General features: G+C 44.9%; 1 protein-coding gene and 1 long non-coding RNA gene across 2 annotated transcripts in view; one reads left to right on the forward strand and one right to left on the reverse strand.

Moving 5' to 3' along the window:
* Positions 1-15,624, forward strand: part of LOC143840068 (uncharacterized) — a 332,902-nt gene that overhangs the window by 248,576 nt on the left and 68,702 nt on the right. The window lies entirely within an intron of this gene.
* LOC143840708 (uncharacterized) lies at positions 13,556-14,907 on the reverse strand. Its single transcript, XM_077344251.1, has 4 exons — positions 14,525-14,907; positions 14,057-14,143; positions 13,818-13,937; positions 13,556-13,684 (listed from the first exon to the last, which is right to left on the reverse strand). The coding sequence occupies exons 1-4, from the start codon at positions 14,865-14,867 to the stop codon at positions 13,569-13,571; spliced, it is 666 nt and encodes a 221-aa protein (XP_077200366.1). The 5' UTR covers positions 14,868-14,907; the 3' UTR covers positions 13,556-13,568.

Below are 15,624 nucleotides of genomic sequence, written 5' to 3' on the forward strand. Positions count from 1 at the left end.
ATGAATGCTACTCACTCAAGGTAACAGGTTTGTCTAAGGGATAACACAGGCACCAAATGAATGAGGCCCTTTGGCAGTGTTCTCTGGCAGCCACCCTTTCAAAGCTGGGAGAATGGCTTGGAATTACAAATGATCTTCCCAGATAAAAAAGCAGCTCCAGAGGGCAGACTGTATGGCTTTATGGCCCCAAAGCTCCCTTGCTTCCCCAGCCTCCATCCTTCCTAAGCACTGCCCCTGAATGCCCTGTAATTTCCCAAACTGAAGTTGGTAAATCTACCTAAGAAACAATTGCACACCTTAGATCTCAATGGAAATCAGGTTAGAGAAGGAGGAAAAGTATACCTCCCTCCATTCTTTCTCATGTCCTAAGTTTAAATAAACTCTGTCTTTCTTACTTCTTACTTAGGATGACTGAACTGTTCCTTCCTCTCTAAGGTTGCCTGCTATGTAGTATTCACTAATTGAAGTGTCTGGTATTTGCCAGCATTTTTCAAGAACAGTCAAAACACTAGTCTAGATCAGGGGTAGTCAAACTGTGCTGGCAGGGGGTCATGGGAATTGTAGTTCATGGACATCTGGAGGGCCACAGTGTGACTATCCCTGGTCTAGATCAACTGGTAACAGCATGACAGCCCAAGCTGAGTGCTTGTAGCAGGGCAAAGTGCTTGATCCCAAGTAAAGTGAAGTCCAGTGCAAAACAGCAGCCACTGCTGCTTCACGCTGGGCTGGTGCTCCTGGCCGGGCAAACAGCACCTGGGAGTACCCAGCACAAAACAACAACTGTGGCTACTACTTCACCCTGGGGCTAGGTGGCCTTGACAGGGTAAACAAAGTGCTTGGTGCTGTTTGTCCTACAAGGAGGAGCCTGGAGGGAAAGGAGGAGCCTCAGCGCATTTGTTTTTTTAACAAAATGTCTAGTGACCCTATTTAGGTCCTAAAGGAAGAGTTTTTCTTCTATCACTTTTGTTTTATAGGTCTAGGTGTGATATATTAGCAGGATATAAAGTAGTAAGTCTGTGCCATTAGCAGAACTGTCCCGCCTTATGGCCCCAGATTTCTGGTCACTTTAGCATATATAGTGGCTCACTGATGGCATTTGCTAATAGTGAATAAGAGCTGCATTACAGTCCTAAATGCAGCTAATATCCTAAGGGAGTTTGTGAGAAACAAACTCATATTTGCGGTGCCTCACTGTATTTTTCAACACTGTTCTTTAGCCATAATTCAACACTGTAGGGTTGAAGTGCTAGGTTTCACTTAATGCACGCACAAATTTGCTGCGTCATCATCCAATGGACACAGTGAGTTAATTAAATCTGAAACACAAGTTGGAGTGTGATTAAGAGTTTGGTATTTGATTGCTCCGGTTTTCCTTGGCTATTCTAGAAAGAGTTCCAAGTTAAGGTATGTAGTGTTTTGATTAATTTTCTTTAGCTCTCACAATATAATGATTAAAATTACTTGCAGTTGTAAAAATATGCATTGCTAGTAAGCATGTAGCTATTGGCATCAGATAACAATTTGCCAAATCTTTGCCATGTAGCAGATTTTTGCCATTACTTCAGATTTTTGAAAAGAAAGAGAAAACCCACTCTTTCAAAAAGCATGACTTCCCTTTATTAATGATTGGCAGAGACATTAAAATGATGCATCACCCTATGCTAACAATTGTTTTGGCTTCTTTCATGTTTTTCTTGTTATATTGAAATCCAATTTTTAAAAATTCAATTTCGGGTAACTTCTTTAGTGGAACCTTCTTTAGCAACCACTAATAAATCATAATTGCCATGGAAAATATTTGCCATAGGGTGGTAAAAATAACATTATAAGAATACAGCCATCATGCTTTTTATATTTGTTCTGCTGTGTTAGATGCCTTCATTGCCTTAATTCAAAGATTAAACTTGCACAAAGAAGCAAGAGTTCAAGAATTTGTAAACATGCAGTTTATTCTCATAATAGATAACTTTTTTCATTAGAGCATTTCCTTCTTTTTAAATTAAGTCAATGAAATAGGAGCACAGACTGTGAGAATGTAATCCTACAAAATTAAAGCTACATCCTTCTAATTACTTAATGTTATTTGAAAGCCAATGTAATCCATTCTTTTAATGTTTTATGTTCGTGACAATTTCTGCGGGGGAAAAGTCAAATTAGTCTGATCCCAAAACTTTGATTAGAAAATATAGGATTTAAAGGCATAGGTTACAAATTAATTAAGCAGCAATTTCCTTGGCAATAAAGCTGAGGCATAGATACAGCTGCACAGAACAAATTAAAGAAGAATGGAGATACATGCCATCCAAAGAAGACTTGAGTTAAGGCAGAAAGATTAGAAGGCTGCCAGAGATCAATCTATAGACTGTAAGATGAAGAGAGAGAAAAATAGAGAAATTACGTTTAGGGAGATAAGGCAAGACTATTGTGACGATAGCTAAATTTTAAGAATGTAAGAATAGACTGCTAGATCAGACCATTGGTCCACCTATTCCAGCACCCATTTCCAACAGTACCCAACCAGTTGCTTTGGTGAGCCAAACAAACTGGGCATAGAGGTTGAGTCTCCCTTGCTCCTCCTCTTAACACGGGTAAACTGGCAACAAGCAAAATGCTGGTTGAATGTTGTATTTTGCCATTAGGCATCAGGGCCACAGGACCAAACAATCCACACAGCACGACTGAACAAGCCATATCCCTGACAGAACAAAGCTCCAGAGCAATCAAGTCGTTGACTGAGAAATCCTCGGGGTAAGAAAGTTGGTGAATTATAAAGTTACCTAGGGCACCATGCCCAGGGGGAACACCCCAGTATTATATATCAGTGGATGATCAAAGGGGCCTGCATGCTCCTTAGTAATATTTTCTGTTATGACCTCCAGGAAATCCCTAGCAGGACTCAAGTTACTGCAGTCCATGGAAACCCTGGGGCCTGTAAAGGGGACCCAGAATCCATCCACAAATCCTTCAGTTATTTCACAGTGGCCCTGGTGGGTAAGGTGACCGGATTATCCCACTTTTGGAGGGATATCTGGGGGCACCTGGCAAATTGTACTTATGCTGAAATTATATATATATAACAATACTATTTTTGCATTCTATGCGTTCTATGGAAATTTTTGTTGCTCCATATAGACCAAATTTTTAATCAAGAACCCCCCCCCCCCCCGGTCAATGGTGTCCCGCTTTACCAGTGTTAAAATCTGGTCACCTTACTGTTGGGGTACTAAGCCAGAAGGAAAACAGGGCCTGCAAGTGTACTGGGATTCTTGTGAGGTGCAAACAAAAGGGGAAGGGGAACCCTACAAAAGAACGATACCCCAAAAGAAAATTTAATATGCTAATACACTGTGCTAAGGTAAAAAATATAGTGTATAGTTTAATTATACATTCAAAGATTAACATATGAGGTCTAGGTCCTGCGTATCTGAAGGATTGTCTATTTTCATAGTTTCCTGGACAACACTCTATTATAGTAATACCAATCAGCTAAGGATGCCTTGCTCTAAATGCCTACAGGGGCAATCTGGCCAGCTGAGTCACGCCGCCACCTGCCACCGTCACCTCCTCTCCAACCCCCCCTTTGCAGCTTTACGATCCATTCAATGAGGCTCCTTGCCTCAGTCAAAGCTGGTGGGGCAGAAGAGTGCCAGAAGTACACGCATAAGCTCCCTGTGCATGTGCTCTCTGGCAAGCTGTCTGTCACTCAATTCAGGGGTTTTGCCAGCAGGGCACAGAACCATCAGTGCTGGAAGCTTCATATTCCCTGGGAGGTCTGCAGGACTTGTTCTGTTTGGCACAATTCCTCTTGGAAAGGGGAGGCTACTGTGGTGAGCTGCCCCTTGAAGCACTGGACTTATCTGATCCAGCTAGTGAATGCTGCCTCCTCCCCCCATATGGACAGAAGGCAGCAAGCCTCCCACCAGCCACTGGATTGCTGTTTTGTTGGTCTATTCAATCCAACAGCTGAGCAATTACCTGAGTAATCCCTTGTAGAACTGTAGTTGTAGCCCAGAGCATCATGTGATGCCATCTGTGGGGTAGGTACATTAAATGGGGCTGACAGCATACTGTTTGGCTTGCAATACTTAGTGCCTGACCCAATGGGAGAGGCACCACGTATTGTCCTGGGTGCAGTGGACCATGAAGTCCTCCCCTTGGCTGGTCCCTGCACAGTGCACATTGGACTGAGCCTGATTGCCATCTTGCTCCCTGGGGCTTTTTTGGTAGATATGACATTTAACAATTTTCTGCTTATAAAGCAACATAAATCATGAACTACATATCTGCACAGGGCTCAGACCTGAAACCATATTCCTGCATCCTTCTGGTATTGAAGAAATAATTAAATCAAACAAAGAGATCAACAGTATCATAGCAACAACAACAACAAAAACAGTATCATAGCAGTTTGAAGCATGATGGGCATGTCTTCCCAAGTGATACCATGGGAGCAAGCAGTGGCTCTTCCTGTTTTTAGGTTGGATTGTAATTCTTGCTCAGTATTAAATTAAATTGTTATATTTATGAGCTTATAAAGCTGTCTTATACTGAATCAAAAGTTAAGTCCAGCAAAGTCCACCAAAGATGAGCTGGCGGCAGAGTGGGAGGGCAGCCCCCGAGGCAGCAGCCGGGGAGGAGGATGAGGAGGAGCAGTGGCCCGGTACCGACTGATCCAAGGACCGGTCCCGGTCTCCAGACCGGGGGTTGGGAACCACTGATTTACATCACCCCACCTGGCCCATGCATCTGGAATTAACAGGAACCAAACCAGAGACATTCTGCATGAGAAGTAGGTACCCCCCCCTCCCCAAGAAAGATCATATGAAAATGCTTTATACATATACAGAGCTGAATATAGATGATTTGCGGCAATCCTCCTGGGTCCCAAACCAGGACCTTCCTCACAGCCTTCTATGTACATTGGCTCCCCAGGAAGGTATATAGCAGAGCCATCCCCCCTACTCCAGGCAACCCCACCCCGCTGGAGTGCCTAAAATGCAGCCTTGTACCCCCAGACTCACCCATGATTCTGCATGTCACTGTCTACAGGGCAACCTCTAGAGCCATTGCAGTTCCCAGGTAATGGATACTTGAGGGACAGCCATGCCCTCTGCCCAGAAGTGATCCAGGGACCCTTATGTGCACCAAACAAACACACACACACACACACACACACACACACTTTGTGATATCCCTGAAAGACCAAGAAGTGTGAAGGTGAACACAGTGAGAGAATCAGAACACTACAATGAAATCTATGCAGCATTAGCAGCTGCACTAAGAAGGGGGGAATAGGTAACATTGCTCCTCCTGCCTGGCTGTGATTACAAGAGGCTTTACTAGTGGGAAAGGGAGAGGTTATTTTGCTTCTCAGTATCTCTGCTTGTACTTTGTGGTGGGGCTGGTAATCCATGCAGGTTTCTCAACCCTAGTATCACCTTTTCAAAGTTCACAGGCAGCTGTTGGGAAAGAAAAGGAAAATATTTCTCTTCCAGCAACATCAAACATAGAAATTATTCATCTTCTCAAGAAACAGAATCTAGTCCTCTGTTTTCCATCTGCTTTTTTGTTTTTAGAAGCCTCATGTTTTACTTAATGATTGATTTCTACCAAATAAAGTGCAAAAATAGTATTTTCTTCTGAATATTTGGAGAGCTGAAACAGTAATCTGTGGATGAAAAATAGAGAGAAGTCATCAGATTGAGACGTATGAACTAGGTGACAAACTATTTCTTATGCATTGGTGTCTCCAACAAGGTCAAATTCTGCACTGGGATTCCTGGCAAAAATAGAAAAATCATGCTATTTTTGTCCCTTATGTGTAATCAGGCAGTGCAATGGATGTTACAAGACATTGTTTTGTAGAATTTTAAAAAACAGCTTTGATCATGAAATAAGTCTCATCTTCTTAGCAGCCCAATTTAGCTATTTGTTCTAAGTGCAGGAACTCCCATGTTCTGAGGTGTTTTTCCCTCCCACCTCAAAACTACAGTGGCCTATCTGTCAGTTCAGTGATGGAAGCAGTTCCATGTGAACATTTCTTTGTGCATATAGAATTATTCTAATGAATGTCCAAAGGCTCTGCATTTATATTGATGTATGCATCAAAATGCTTTCGGTTAATTTACTCAAAATTTATAATGTACATTATTATTACTATATAATTTTTGTGATGAATAAATCAGCCCAATAATTAATCAAATGCTAGGAACCTTAAGTCTTTGGAATGTAGTTTGATATATGCCTCTGGACCAAAATGGTCTGGCACCATTAACTTAGGTAAATTCTGAGGCTATCACAAAATTACACAGAGTTGGGAACTTAGAGATCACTGATTTTAAGTTCTAAGTCTGCAGTTCTGTACACACACCTAAGGAGCTGGTGTAAAACCTATTGAACAGCAAAATTTATAATTCAACATGTACAGGATCTGGCTGCAAATCTTTTACATTTGCTTACATATTGTACTCAAAATGTTCTGTTTACATGCAGATAGAATTATGTATGGATTAATGGACCATAGTTCAGTAGAGGAGCAAATTTTGTGTCCCAAAGGTATCTGAGAATCTCTTTTTCAAGCCATTTTTGTGGTAGGTCTAAGAGAAAAGATCTGAGACCTTAGAAAGCAGCTAGCAGTCAGAACAATAAATACTAACTATACAATGGTCATTCTTAGTGTAAGAATAATTATATGTTCCTAAGTACTATGTATTTCCAAAATCATTTCGGTAGTTTACTGGGCAAAATGAATTAGTGTCATTATATCTGGTATGCTCTAGTATAGCCTGTCTCAACTTTTTCACAATTAAGAAACTCTGGAAACATTCTTCAGGCTTTGAGAAACCCCAGAAATGGCACAATCGTGGAGAATATAGTTGGGAAGCATAGCTGTGTAGACACCTACCTGGGTCCCATCAGCTTTCCACCACCTCCAGGCCAATTCTTGGCCATTATGGGGGGGGGGGATTTTTTCAACCTTCTAAAGTTCTCAGCTTCATTTCAGCTTGGGTTTTTCCTCCCCTTTGTGTGTGTGTGTGTGTCTACTAGGAAAAGTGTCATGGGTTACCTCAGTGTACAAAAGATATATATTAAAATAAAACAAATAGGTTAATATAGGTAACAATTCTCCACAACAGATACTGAAACAGTAAGAAGAAGGATAAACACTAAACATCTATGTTTGAGGATTGTTCTAACTATATGTGATAGAAATCTTGGAAACCTTTTTTAATTCAAATGATGTTAGTGAAATAATTTGAGAATGGCAGGTATATACTTCACTTTACTTAGTTCAGAATTTTAAAAGGTAGCACTATGTGAACACCTCCTTACTTCAGTTTTTTTGGAGGTTTTTCCTTCAAGCTATACTGACAGGCAAGATGGTGAGCAGAGGAATATTCCTCATGGTGGGGGGGGGGCAATGTCTTCTCAGAGAGAAAAGCTCAAAATGGTTTCATTGAAAACCCCATGGCTATTGCAAGCTGCTGTTTCCTAGGCAACATAACTAAGGCTCAACCGTGTCAACATTATTATTTATTAAGCATCTCAAAGACTGAGACGCATATTAGAGACGTCACAATGTGAGAAGGGCTAATCTGAGTATCTCTGGAATAGCTGGAGCAATACACATTGCAAAACACCCTGCAGTCAGAAATATGAGTGTGATACCCATAAATATATTCATTGTTTGCTTTGTGTTTGTTTTATTAAATTATTTGTGTCTCCATATGTAAACAAGGAGGAAGACTGCTCCTTTTTCTTCTCACAGAGCAATAATGGAGATTAAAGAAGTGCTGATATCCAGTGTTCATTCACTGAAGATGACTGAATACTTTGCATTTATATTTGCAATGAAAGCAAAATATAAAAACAGTGTCATTAGACACTTTCGTTTGATTCAGAACTTGGGCTCAGCTAATATAAACAGGTCTCCCAAAAAAGCTGTTCTTCCTTCAGAAAGCCCCCTGTACTTCCAGGGACATTATAAGGAGTATATATAGTTTCCTTAAAAAGCATTAAAGCCTCCAATGAGAAGACTTACCAGATAATCCCTGGCTCAACTTGCAGAGGGTGGGAGGGGGAATTTACCTGCAGCAAACTGAGGCCTAGGCTATGTAGAAACATCACTTCCGGGGCAATGATCCCTACCCCATAAGATTCTGAGCTCTGTTTTTTTTCACCTTTCCCTCCACCATGAACCCATCTGAATGTTAGTAGTTTCAAGTTCTATGTCTCCCTGGCATTGAACAAGTGAAAAGAGCAACATTCCAACACCCTCAAAAACATAGAGTGCCTTTTATCAGTAAAGCTCCATGTCCCCAAGCTTCTTGCTGCTGCTTCTAGTAGTTACAGAACAAAACAACTTCATAGGCCTTTAATTCATAATATAGCTAAGCATTATAAAATGTGTTATGTCCATGGGTTTAAAAAGCACAGACATGGCTAGTACATTTCACCTCTCATTGCTAATTCTGGCATTTCATTGGTGACAAAATAGCTGTAATTCTTGTTTCCCATTGGTTATTACTGATGATCCTAGCTAGGATCTCAAGCTTTTGATTGGGTGATTTATTATCCCAGCTCGGATCCCAAGCCCGGTCCTCTGAGAAACCTCAGACACAACAAAGAGTCCATATTCTGAGACAGGTAAATACAAACAGTGCTTCTAAGATACCTTAAAGTTGCATCTAGTGTTGTAATCACCACAGAATTGCAATATCCAGGTTAGAAAATGCCTGGGAGTTGTGGGTGAAGCGTGGGGAGGGGACGGGCCTCAGCAAGGTATAATGCTATATAGAGCCCACCCTGCAAGGCAGCTGCTTTCAGTGTAATTCCAGGAGATCTCCAGGCCCCATGTAGCAGTTTTCAACCCAGTCCTAGTTTGCCATGATTAAGGGCCATGCCATGCTTTCTATTTTACATTTGGGGGCATGGCAAACAAATACATCAATCATAGCAGTTTGCCTGCAAAATTCATGAAAGCAGCGACCAGGGGAGAATTTTCCTCAATCATACTGTGCAGCCCTAAGCTACAATTTGCACATTATTTTCCATATATAAATTTCCCATATCACAACCAAATCTATCTCGCCTTGTTGTTATAAAGATAAAATAGTGTGACTCCAAGAATGGTACCTGAGTTCCATCAGGCAAAGTCAGTACATATATGTGATATACAAGGCCTGTTTTGCAGATAGAAACACCTTTCAATCCCAAAGAATCAGGCAAGAAAGAAAGGGTCATGAACTAGCAAAGGAAGGTAAATTACAAGAACAAGCAAAAATGGCCATTTAAGCAGCGGGGGCTGCAGGGCCTAAACCAAATAGTAAGGAGACAGAAAGTCAATATGCTCCTGCTCAGTCTACTGGGTTGTCTTTCTCTCTTTTGATGTTTAACTTGACAGGCTTTGGATTGCTTGATTCTACTGAAGAAGGACCACTGAAACCTGTCACTGGCACTTGCAGCATTTATTCTTAGCTAGTTCTTCAGCTGAACAAGGTGGAACTAGAGGGGACGGTAATATCTTGGGGCATTTCCCACGGCTTAAAAATAGCACAATGGTTGCTGATTGAAAACGCTACTAATTTGCCATAACGCACGACGTCGTTAACGATCTGCAACAATCCTGAAACCGACCCGCCAAAAGCGCTTCGTTGTAGCGCTTTTAGGGGAATCCAGAAAAGTGGATTCACCCTCCGGATAGCGATACACTCCTGCAACCAATCTGCAACAGTAGCGCTAAAGACCTGTGCGTTACCATTGTTGCGGGTTCTTCAAAGTCCCTCCTCCCGAGCCTGTCCTCCAAACTTCCGGCGAACTGTTCGCCATTTTTTTTTTCTCCGAGCGAGCGGGGATCTACGAGGCAACGGGACAGCGACTGGCTTTCAAGCACGATCACTTTCGGAAATTCTGCCCGGACACCACAAGAGTTTTTCACAAGCACAGTGGCACACACCGTCACGTTCCCAAAATTTGCCCAAAGCTTAAAACCCCGTCTACCATCGGCCAGTCCTAGCGGAGTCAACGTACAGGGAGCATTTTAAAAAATTTTCCTCTGAGCGTGCCAACGAACGTTCGCCGCTCGCAGTCTCCTGCTTAGCTTAGAGGGGTTCAATAGACATGATTCGAGGTGATATCATGAGGGGCGGCTTATGTGTAGTGGGTCTTTGTGTGGTTCCCGGTGCGTGCTTGTGCTTGGGTGCGGACAACCCCTTCCATTGGCGGCTAGACCTCCGGCAAGCGGAGTTGCCGTCCCCCGTTCATTTTAAAAAATTTTCCTCTGAGCGTGCCAACGAACGGTCGCCGCTCGCAGTCTCCTGCTTAGCTTAGAGGGGTTCAATAGACATGATTCGAGGTGATATCATGAGGGGCGGCTTATGTGTAGTGGGTCTTTGTGTGGTTCCCGGTGCGTGCTTGTGCTTGGGTGCGGACAACCCCTTCCATTGGCAGCTAGACCTCCGGCAAGCGGAGTCGCCGTCCCCCCTTCATTTTAAAAAACATTCCTCTGAGCGTGCCAACGAACGTACGCCAGTAACATGTCATGTTTGGTTGATTTATGCTGTGGCTGGTGAATATTATTGGGGAACTGCCGAGTACTGCCGCACTTGCTCTCGGTTGAACACCGGCATGCGTTTGTGTAATGGCGGACATTTTCCTAAAATGGCTCCCGCTGCATGTTCAAACTGCTCTTCTCGCGTGTAAACGAATCAGCGCATGCGTTAAGTCAAACAACAAGGGCGCCAATCTGGCCATTAGGAGCAGATCCTGTTCCCGCGCGAGGAGCTTTGAACGTGACATGTGACCTAATGTGGCCAATGTGCGTGTCCCCTGCTGCCCTCCACCAATCAGGAGCCGGCTAGTCCCTTTGTCTTTGTGTGCGGGAAGGTATATGATCCGTTGCACCCTGCACCCCGCACCACCATTTTGCTCAGCTACTAGCGAAGGCAACATGGAATCTTCCTCGCAAGTGTCGTCCGTCCCTGCAACCGGCCGTGGACCAACTTGGAGGGACGCGGAGATCAGGGACCTGCTCGCGATTTTCTCGGAAGAGAAAATCCAGGACGCCTTCCAGTCCTCGCACAGGAATAGGGAGGTATTCGAGCAAGTGGCCATTAGGATGCGTGCCCTGGGCCACAACAGGACCGGCCTTGAATGCCGGTCCAAAACCAAAACACTGAGGGCGGAGTACATGCGTGCCGTGAATCATAATAAGGGTTCCGGCAACGAAAAGGTGACCTGCCCCTACTTTGAGGAGCAGCGCCCGCTGTACGGAGACGGGGAAGGATCCGGCAGGCCGAAGCGCGTCGGGAGGAGCCTTAAGGTGGTTCGGAAGCCGGCTGCCCCGGTCGAGGAACCACCCGCTGAGGAGGATCCCGGCGAGGGCACCTCGTCCAGCTTTCGCCCTCCACCCCCCGTCCAGCAACGAGCCGCGGAATCGGTAACGCTGGACCTGATCGCCATCGTTCCTGGGGAGCCAGAGGAGGCTCCTGAGCAAACGCCCCTTGCCTCCGGTAAGTGATTTTCTTTTTATTTTATATTTCCTTTTGAGCAAATGTGTGTTATGACGTTTGGGCATCGTTTTCTCGTGTGTTCGTTGCAACGCATAAGATGGTAGGCTGTGGAGTGCTTGCTATGGTTACTATTTGAAACGGTTTTAATTTTATAATTTAATTTTAATTTTTAAAAGATTTTATAAGATGGTAGGCTGTGGAGTGCTTGCTGTGGTTACTATTTGAAACGGTTTTGATTTCATAATTTAATTCTAATTTTTAAAAGATTTTATAAGATGGTAGGCTGTGGAGTGCTTGCTGTGGTTACTATTTGAAACGGTTTTGATTTCATAATTTAATTTTAATTTTTAAAAGATTTTATAAGATGGTTGGCTGTGGAGTGCTTGATGTGGTTAGTATTTGAAACGGTCATGTTTAACCAACAGCCCCAAAATATTTGCTGCATGCCTCGCCCATAGGCCTTCTGCAGTACTTTGGCTCACTACTTTGGGAGCTTGCTTTGTGGTTCATGGTGTATGCTTGCTCATTTTTCACTATTTTCTGCTCTTGTCCACAGAGACACAGTTGCCAGGGACGGGGCCCCTCGAGTCTCCAGCAGCACCTGACGTGGATAGTGATTCGGGGGCATCAACTAACATTGGTAAGTATTAGTAAAAATAGGGGGGGGGGCTGTTTTAACTGCTTTGTGCTTTTCTGTTTGTGCAGGGCAGCAGCACTGCTAAGAGAAAGAAGAGAGTCCCTCTGCGTTGCTGGTGTAGGCTTTGAAGCTGGCTTTGCCACCCTTTGGTCCTAGATCTGTTTTTTTTCCTTTTTTTGCAGATTTCATACCCGGAACACAGGAGGAGGAACAGCCTGGGGTGCTTGGACCTCCTGCCCGGCGCAGGCGGATACAGATTCAAGATGGTGAGCGTGCATGACCTGTTCCTTTCGAGCCATAGCTGCAGGACAATGTCGCTAGGCACTAACCATGTGCTCCCTTTTAATTGTTGAGAGTCCTGCTGTGAAAGTAGGCAAAAGTAAAAGCACACCATGGGCAAACAAACAATAACCATGTGCTCCCCGGGGATTGTTTAAATTCTTGGCAGGAAAACACGGGGACAAAAAAGAACACCATGTCCACCATGGTGTGTTTTGACTTTATTGATGTTACTAACAGTTTTGTTTCTCATTTTTTGCCAACAGAGGTTCTTTCAGATGAGGAGGAGGAACCACCCCTGGCTCCAGGCAGCCCACCACCTAGAGGTGCGCTCCCAGCAGAGGAGAGGCTTACGAGGGAACGCGGCAGGCTGAGGCGCGTCTCCGTCTTGACAAGCGTGGGAGAGAGGCTCCTTGAGCACTGCCAGGAGGAGTCACGGCGTGCCGCGGCCGCTGACCAAGCCATGCTCACACTCATTGCCCAGGAGGGGAGAAAATTGAGGGCAGTCCTTAGAGAGACAAACCAAATCCTACGCGAAGGCGTGGAGGAGGTGCGACTGATAAGGAGACTCATGGAGAGGGCTGTAGTGGTCATGGAAAGGGCCTACCCTCCACAAATTGCCCCCACCCCCCCACCACCACCCACACCAACACCACCACTTCCAGCACCCACCCCACCGACTCCCTCTCAGAATGCCTCCACCCAAACAAGAAGGAGGACTATTCTCGGAAAGAGAAAAATAAAACCAGCAGACAAGTACTCCCCCTCCTAGTTTGGCCCACTTTTTCTATTTCATGTTATCTGTGTTTTGTTGTTTGTTGAATAAAGTTTATATTTTTGACTCTGTCTCTGTGTACCCTACTGTAGAATCTGCAAGGCCAAAAGCGGCCTCTCTAGTGATTGTGTATATTGTGGTACTGCTGTGTGGGTTGGAGGTTGGAGGGGTGTTAGTTCAAGGAGTTTTAGGAGTGTGGTGTGGGGTTAAATATGTGCGAGTTTAAGAAGTCACACTGGAGTCTTGTTATAAAATTTGCAATAACATTTTATTTTAAAAAACATTTTAACAGGGGAAAAACATTAGGGAATGAAACTTGGAGCCCCCCCCCCAACCCCTACCCCAAAACACAAACAGGAAACAAAACTCAGGTCCCACTGCTCCCCTGCCCAGCCCCTTCCATCTCCCTCACTCTCCTGCTCAACCTTCCCACGGACCCCCGGACTTTGCGGCGGAAGAGGTCCTCATCCTCCTTCTTCTTAACTGTGTGGGGAGGGAGAAAAAGTACACATTAATGCCACACATATTTTCAAATTTCTTTAGTTTACATGCATACACTTTTAAGTGGCCTTAGCCACAGTGTGAGAAGAGTTGGGCAGTGGGGAACATAACCTACGTTCTTCCGCCTCCCTCTGTTGCCTTTGCTGCTCAATCTCCCCTTTCAGCTCTGCCACTTGAGCCTCCAGGGAAGTAACTCTGGCCTCCATGGCACGCAGCCTTGCCTCCACAGTTTCAGCTATAGAAATCAAACAAAGAATTTGATCACACTCCAAAAGGAAGCATCACATCAGGCTCCCATATGGCTCCATGGGGGTACACACACATGGGTCTCCCTCACAGACATAAAACTCTCACCTGCAGCCTGTCCCGAGGTGGAAGGTCCCTCTTCCTCCCCCTCCTCACGCTCAGGTGCTGTTGCCAGCTTGGATGGTGATTGTGTGGCTGGGCAAAGAAAAAGACAAATCATAAGTAAAAGCACACAAAACAGAGATGAAACACAGCTGGTGGACACACCACAGTTAGAGTCTAAGCGCATAACCAAAGTGGTTCTACAGTACTGGCTGGCTAAGTCAGAGGGGGTTGACAGCATCTAAATACTTTCTCGAATTTCATTGGGGACAGTAGGGGAAAGAGGCAGCTAGTCATTCCATGCATGTTTAAGGGTAAAACACCAAAGTGGTTCTACAGTACTGGAGGGCTAAGTCAGAGGGGGTTGACAGCATCTAAATACTTTCTCGAATTTCATTGGGGACAGTAGGGGAAAGAGGCAGCTAGTCATTCCATGCATGTTTAAGGGCAAAACACAACGAGGGCAGCACTCACCCATATGCCTCCTCATGTCCAGGGGGGGCTTCCCAGCCTTCTCCCATATTTTAACCATCTGGTCGTGGAAGACCGTTCTCCCACTTGGCTGCGGGATCCCCCCCCACTGTTCCAGACTGTTTAGGAAGTCCAGCTTAAGTCGCTTGAATTTTGTCCGGACCTGCTCCCAGGTCCGGACGTAGCCCCTCTCCCTCAGCTTTGAAGCCAACACCAGGTAAGCACCCTTGGTGTGGCAGTGGGTGCTGGCCATAAGGCGGCCAACACTTTTCGATTGGAGCACAAGCTCCAGAAGTGCCTCAGCCTCGGCGCGCTGCCAGAAGGAGCCCTTCCGTGGCTTCGGCATCTTCGGAATGACGGTTAGGGAACGAACGTGCGTTGCTCCGATCGACCACCCCGTTTTTTAAATGTATCAAAGCTGCCCACCAATAAAATTATTCATTGGAACATAAGTGGATTGATCCTCCGGTTTGACAGGGGTCGCCAATACTTCCTGGCTACCCGCCTCCCCGAACTTTCCCCATTCAGCGCTTCCGTATTGTGTTTGTCAATTTCAGTGGGGAGTTAGCATTTAGGGCTGTCAAAGTGCTTTTGGACCAGAGAATCCCCGTTTTTTTGCTGGCAAAGTACACAAACTGCACAAGACAAGGTTAAACAAAGAACACAAAACTTTATTCAACAACAGAGTAGGAAAAACAATTAAACACGCCTCCTGTTTCTGTAGATGTGGGTGGCTATGGCGTCCCGAACCTTGCACCCCTCAGCATATATCCTTTTTCTCCTTGCTTCAGGGATGTCCTGTGTATCCTGAAGGACTACAGGTTCAGGTTCGTCCTCAGGGAAGGGGATGTTATGTCCCTTGTCCTCGCATATGTTGTGCAAAATCACACATGCGATTATCAGCGGAGTCACATTGTCAATATGTACATGGAGTCGTGACATTAAACAACGGAACCGTGACTTCAAACGTCCAAAGGCACGCTCCACTACATTCCTTGCCCGGGAGTGACTGAGGTTGTAGTGGCTCTGCACGTCCGTCCTTGGCCGCTTGTAGGGAGTCATGAGCCAGCGTCGTAATGGGTAGGCTCCGTCCCCGAGGACCA

This window comes from Paroedura picta, chromosome 6 (assembly GCF_049243985.1).
Source record: "Paroedura picta isolate Pp20150507F chromosome 6, Ppicta_v3.0, whole genome shotgun sequence".
Classification (NCBI taxonomy): domain Eukaryota; kingdom Metazoa; phylum Chordata; class Lepidosauria; order Squamata; family Gekkonidae; genus Paroedura; species Paroedura picta.

Excerpts from the sequence above, each read along its gene's own strand:
- LOC143840708 (XM_077344251.1), bottom strand. The coding sequence starts at position 14,867 with ATGCCGAAGCCACGGAAGGGCTCCTTCTGGCAGCGCGCCGAGGCTGAG. Across the intron at positions 14,144-14,524 it reads GGACATGAGGAGGCATATGG|CCACACAATCACCATCCAAG; the intron begins GTGAGTGCTGCC and ends TTCTTTGCCCAG. Across the intron at positions 13,938-14,056 it reads CACCTCGGGACAGGCTGCAG|CTGAAACTGTGGAGGCAAGG; the intron begins GTGAGAGTTTTA and ends TGATTTCTATAG.